The following is a 6614-nucleotide window of genomic DNA, read 5'->3' on the forward strand; positions in this document are numbered from 1 at the left end:
GTCCAGTAATTACATATGGAGATCTCACCTCTCTAATAGTATTCAATGTTTTTATTAACTGAAAAATGGTCTAAGTGGCTGAGGAAGGAGATACCTAGTTTTCTATAAAAGTAGTGCTTAGATTTGAAGTGTAGCATTCCTATGTTTTGTATCACCCCAAGTGTGCATTCTCCATGACCAGTTCATGACATGCAGTCTACTGAACCCGAGTATGTACCTTAAGGGAAATCCAATATAGCGAAATGCAGACCACGGGCATTCAAGAAAAAAAATGTCAGCCGAACTTTAAAATGTACCTTGTATTTACTTCCGTACTATGCAAGCTTTACCCTGCCCTGCCCTCCTCTTCAGTGCCCGTACAGGGTAATTTTTTAATATATCAACTTTCAAGTAACCAGACCTGAAAATTAAATGTGAAATATGAAAACCCAGAATTGTCATTTGTATTTCTGCAGGCATGTCGGGCTCTGAAAAGCCATCACTGTTTTTATTAAAGTTACTGGCCACACAGTATTTGCCTAGCTCAGTCACGTAACACCCTAGTTCAGTTTCTCAATAATCCCTAGGCACAAGCACTAACACCTAGTAGAGGAGATGTGGACAGGAGACTGAATCTAGTGTCTCACCCATCCTAAGGATGGGCTTAATCACTCAACCATACTCCAGTCCGATAGCCAAATGTCTGTTGTTTGGTTGGTTTTTGTTGTTGTCCCCCATCCCTAAACAGGGTTTCTCTGTGTAACAGCCCTGGCTGTCCTGGAACTCATTTTATACATCAGGTTGGCCTCAAACTCACAGAGATTCACCTGCTCTGCCTCCTGGGGGCTGGGTTTAAAGGCGTGCACCAATATCCAAATTTCACACAGGTTCAGAAAAGTGTCTAAAATCACCTTTCAGTAACAGGAATCAAATCTAGGGCCAAGCCGTTTCATCTGTCTCAGTATTTGTGCAATTTAAGGTATGTCATACAAAACTATAGTCAAAAAAAGGCATATGGAACATATTTGGTTGTGCGCATTTGCTACCTGTGACAAAATCTTTTAGAACATCTATCTACTTTCAACAAACTGTGTTTTCGCCAGGAATACATTATCTTTGTCAACAGAAAATGGTAGTCAACTTGGAGAACAGGGCATTCCTAAAATTTTTTTAAATTTATTTTTATTTTATGTGCATTGTTGTTTTGCCTATATGAATGTCTGTGTGAGGGTTCTGGATTTCCTGGAACTATAGTTAAATACAGTTGTAAGCACCAAATGGGTGCTGGAACTGAACCCAGGTCCAGGGCTCCTAATTTCTGAGTCATCTCTCCAGTCCCATAAAGTCTTTAATGTAAGAAGCAACAAAAGGTGTTGGAAACGACAGAAGTTTTAAACAACTCATGAATTTTAGGGCTTCTGACCAGCTCATCTTTAGACAAGACACAAGTTTCATCAGCTGTAAAGTCATGAGAAAAGCACCTCTTCTGCTGGTCAGAAGCTTAAGAGAGACAGTTTAAGAAGATAGTTACCATTTTTCTTATGACACAGCATAAACAGAGTGCCAGGGAGTGGAAGGAAACATCAGTAACTTCTGGGAGGAGGGGTCAAAGAAGTGAATTGCTTTTTTAAAGAATAAAAAACATAATTTCCAACTTTTGCACCTGAAAACTGATGTGTGCAGACAACTCTGAAATTAGCCAGTAAGTTCTATCATTTCTAACAGCAGCCAAGGCAAACACAGAAGGGTCACACAAAATTATGCAATGGTAAACAGCATGATTGAGTAAAAACCACGTGGAGTGTTGTCTTTTGTGCAAAACTGCCTGTTTGAAAGGAAAGCTACTACTCCAGGTAAAGGCGGTTAGCAAACACACCAGATGTGGTATCTTGACTGCATCATGGGACTAGGAATCACAGTTGAGTTTATGGTTAAGTCAATGCAACTATGTTAATTTCTTCATTTAACAGTGCAACTTTTAGAAAAATGTGTATTTCAAAATAACAGGCTTTTAAAAAGTGGATAAAAATGTAAAATGACGGATGTCCACAGACACTTAGGTATACGATTTAGAAATCTGCTGAAGATCCTCTCAACAGCAAAAACTGTGAGTAAAAGGGCATTAACTCTGTAAGCTATCCTAAAATCACTAACTACGTGAAATATCTTGAGTTTAGTATTTTTTTAATTCCTAAGAGAAGCGATTTGTATGCTTTTCTCTAGCAAATTCTTAGAAAATACTGGCTTTATGGTACTTACAAGACCAGTAAACTTCTAGGCTATCATGCCTAATCTTGATTAAGACATTTATTAAATCAGAACATATGAAGCATCTCTAGCCACATAAAAAGCATAACGTGAACTATAAAACATAATGATATTTCTGAGCTTAGTGCTGGAGACAGGCAGACATAGGGTCCCATCTGTTTCCATAATAATGCAGGCAGTCAGATTCTTTTAACCTATTAGCCAAAATTTAGGAAGAGTTAATAAAGTGAGGGATAACTTAGTAGGGCATTTTTATTTCATTATTTTCATTTCATTCCCCGGGTCAAATTATGAGCATCACTAGCATAACAAAAAAATAAATAAAAATTTTAAAAATATGGTGCATCTACCATTACTGAGAATCACCTTAAGTGGTCAAGAACTTCACTAGCTGTGCTAAGCAAGATGGCTGAAGCTTTAGCACACTGGAGTCTGGAAAGAAAAGTTACTTACATATCAAAAGGCAAATTCTATAGAGTTAGTGACAAGTTTAAGGCAGCACCACTTATACAGGCAACACTACAACGTAGTTGATGGGTATTTGCTAAACCCTCTTTACACACATACAGAATTTAAATGGTAATTTTAAAATTCAAAGGAATTAAAATCTTTCCATATTTCAAAAAAAAAAAAAGAAAGAAAAGAAAGCAAACAGCATTGCAGCAAAGTCATCTCTCTGACTGAAATGACCTCCAGTATCTACGAACCACCCCTGATTTCGCAATAGATGGATCTGAGACTCAATCCACGTACACACAAGAGTAGACGTGGAGAACGCTACAGTTTCTTCAGTAGACTTGGAACATCCCTCTGCCTGCCCCTAGCCCTCTGGGTTCCCTTTTCCCACAAAGATAACTTATCACCGACCACAAGGGAACAAAAATTAATCAGCAGTCAAAATCTATTTTAATTATTAAGGTCTCTATCCGCGAAGTCCGAATTCTAGTAAACCTGATTTTAGGAAGGCAGAACTAACCCCTGCAGGGCACAGGAGCATAAATACACGTATGTGAAACACCAAGCCAGAAAACGGCGCAAAGCAGCTCACAAACCAATGTAATCAAAAAGGTTTGGCAAACGGCATCCCAAGTGAACATTTCCAGTTCCAAGCTACCCCACCAATCTAGAGACAACCAGTACCCAAATTCGAACGAAGCAGCCAAGAGATAAGAAGCAAAAATGTCTTACCTTGCACAAATCTCGACATTTTCGGGGTTTATTAAAAAGAACCTGGTTTATAATTTTTCAATTTCTCGGAGTTGCTTTTTATAAGGAAGGTCTCTCTCTTCCTTCCCAGCAACAACCGATGTGTTCTTTCTCCTCTGATATTTAGCTACTTAAGGAAGTATTCATATAAAACGATCAAAAATCGGTCTTAAAAAAAAAATCCCAGAAGACAGAAACTTGGTGGGACCGAGTCAGCTTGGGAACTCCAGGCTACTCTGCGATCCCGCCGGACTGGAGACTCCGGAAAAGGTAAAACCACACGAACTTAAATTTCATCAATGAAGAGGCGGACCTAGAGCGCCTTTCTCACCGCCCCGCTGGTCTCCACGCCCTCTAGGGCAGGACTGCCGCAGGCCCCCGGCCGGCCGCACCCCGCGGCCCCTCGCCAGCCGCCGTCCAGCCGCGAGCCTCGGGCGCCCGGCGCTGCTCGGGAGGCTGGGAGGCCGGCGAAGGGGCAGCGCAACCTTTTCGGCAGCCCATAAATAGCCCGGCTCTCGGGGCGCTGCGAATTCCGCACTCCGGCAGGCAGCTGCCCGCGGCCTCCGGGGCCCGGCTCGGGTGACACCAAGGCCCAGCTCGTCCTCCCCTGCCCCCGCCACCCCCCAACCGGCCTGCGGGACCCCCCGGGAGGCCTGGACCTTCCCGGCACGCCCTCGGTCCTCCCGCCCCTCACTCTTCCACGCCCCACGCTCGGCCTCCGGCCACGCCTTTCCGAGCAGGACCCCACACGGAGGTCGCCCCGAGCCCGGCCCGCCCCTCTAGGCGACACCCACCTTCCTCTCCCTTCCGCGGCTGGGAAGCTGGGGGTCCGGGATCGAGTCTCGCAGGCTGCACGAGTGTGGCCGCCACGGCCAGGTCTCCGCTCCCGTCGCACGCGAACACCCGGAGCCCGTGCCCACCCGCCCGCACCGCCGCCTCCCGACTCCGGAGCCCCCACTTTCTCCACACACCTCCCCTCCCCCTCCAGTCGGAGCAGCCACCCTCCCGCACCCCCCCAATGCGGAAACGTCTCTGTCGTCCAGAGCGATAGGCGCAGCCGCCAGTCTGGAGCCGAGGTTTGCTCGGGGCCTGGCCAATGAGACGCGCGGAGGTGGCAGGAGGCGGGGCGTCTGGGGCACGAGGGAGGCGGGCTCAGAGGCGAACGCGGGAATCCCGCGCGTGGGAGCTGCTCGGGAGGCGGCGCGCGGGCAGGCAGGGGTCCTCGGCCATGGCAGCTTTCTGCTGGTGCCACGAGCGTATGAGAAGCGCAGCACGTGGTTGTGTTTGCACGCCGCCAACATTTGCCCGTGGAGGGAACCATGGCCGCTGGGTTCTCACCTAGCTCCCCAACATCTAGCTCTCCATCGACGTCTTCCTAAGGAACCCCGGGTCCTTCTCAGTAGGCCCTCACGGCCCTGCCCACCAGCTAGGGTTTGGGGAGAGCTAGGGCATCCGGAAGCAAGCAACGGGATGTGTGTGGCCTACCAGCAGGAAGTGAGGCTTGGGGCATCGAAGGAAGTGCCAAATGAAGGCTCCCCTCACCATGAAGAACCATATTCGCCTTGCCCAGGATCCTATTCCTGGGCACATTTGTGCCATGATGGGGCGTTTAGTTTTCTAGCCTAGGTGAAAATGACTTTTTATCCTTGAGAGATGTTCTCCTGGTGATAGATCTTGAAGTCCTCGAAAGAAAGATGTTAAAAGCAGCAGCAAGCCAAGGGACTCACCTAGGTGTGGCCAGCCCCACATGGCTGTAAGACTGCCTGTCAGTGGGTGTATCTCACACTCGCCCTTCACACTTCACCCAGCCTGACCAACGTTTGCCAGTTTTCAAGTGTCTAAAACCAAGTGCTTCCAGAAAACTTTGATACGTTGCGCAACATTGTTCAGCCAAGTTAAATGAGAATTTCAAAACCATTCTCCAAACGAAAGGGTTTCCATTATTCAGATCCTCAGGCTCACGTGGAAATGTTATTAACAGAAAAGGTTAGTGACCATGTTTGCTTATGTGGAATCCAAACACTTTAGTCCCCCTAAATATCTCAGCCAAGAAAAGAATTTTCTCCAAATAAGAAGTTTCTAAGTAACCAATGTCTTTGGTTTAATAAACCAAATGTCTTTGAAGAGTGGAGATTTTGCTTAAACTTTTCATCCTCTCTGAACAGTAGGGAAATTGTTCCAGCACTGAATGAGCTGTTTTTTTTTTCAGTCGCATTAGCACTAAAATAGCAATGAGGACCCAAAGCTCCTAGTGTAAGTTAGCTTGAAAAATAAATAATAACTGCAAGAAAGAATCTTTAATTTTACCAGTTTTATTATTTTTTTAAAAAAATGGCCAGTTATTTTTTACTTTAAAAAAAATTAAAGAGAAAAAAATTGAGCTTTAAATCCAGCAAAACATTTAGTAATTCCTAAGAATGGCATCTTATGAGTGACTAAATATTGAGATTGTAGACGAAAAGGCTGTGTATTTACTGCTTCTAAAAGGTCCCCCAGAAAGTAAACCACTACCCATCCTGAGTGGTTACATTTATAGCTAGTCAGGGGTTGGTTCCTCGCCAAGTCAAGTCTTGCCAGAGAAACCACATTTCAAACACATTTTCATATAGTGCCTTTCAAATGGGATTTCTTTAGAAAGGGGCTTGAATTTAAATTCCAGATCTTCAGAGACTTTGTAGAGTCTCCCACTCTCTCAAAATGAGAAAAATAGCGCATTTGACAGATCGTGGAATGAGGAAACTAAGCAAACCTGAGGCCCTTCAGGATCACACGATTGCTGTGTCCCTCTACCTTCAGACACCCTACCCCACGATTTCTGTTTGATCTGATTTTTTTCTGCCTGCACCGTGTATCTGTTTGGTGCCTGTGGAGATCAGAAGAGGGCATGGGATTTCCTGTAACTGGAATTATACAGGGTTAGGAGTCATTGTGTGGGTGCTAGAAATCCAACCAGGCACTCTGCAGGAATAAGTGCACTCAACTCCTAAGTCATTGCTCTAGACCCTGACCCCTTCTTTCCATAGTAGATTACTGTACTATTTCGTAAGGGTGCATAATGCTGATATCTACATTGTCAGAAACCTGTTCCATGGTAGTTTTACAGAGTGAGCCTTTTAAGAAACTTGGAAGGAGGGTGGATTTAAAAGATGAGGATAGGAGGG

General features: G+C 45.1%; 1 protein-coding gene across 2 annotated transcripts in view; it reads right to left on the bottom strand.

Annotated features, from left to right (window-relative positions):
- Nucleotides 1-4392, bottom strand: part of Ugp2 (UDP-glucose pyrophosphorylase 2) — a 54615-nt gene extending 50223 nt beyond the window's left edge. The window contains exon 1 of one of the 2 annotated variants that reach the window (XM_038347688.1): nt 4248-4392. Coding sequence is in view for 1 of the 2 variants with exons in the window: in XM_038347679.1 (XP_038203607.1) it covers nt 3436-3454 (19 nt within the window). In the remaining variant the exon portion in view is untranslated. Of the gene's footprint in view, nt 1-3435; nt 3720-4247 lie in introns of those variants that run through there. The other variant, XM_038347679.1, reaches the window with a different exon arrangement.
- Nucleotides 4393-6614: the final 2222 nt, after the last annotated feature.

This window comes from Arvicola amphibius, chromosome 1, assembly GCF_903992535.2.
Source record: "Arvicola amphibius chromosome 1, mArvAmp1.2, whole genome shotgun sequence".
In the NCBI taxonomy this organism is placed as follows: domain Eukaryota; kingdom Metazoa; phylum Chordata; class Mammalia; order Rodentia; family Cricetidae; genus Arvicola; species Arvicola amphibius.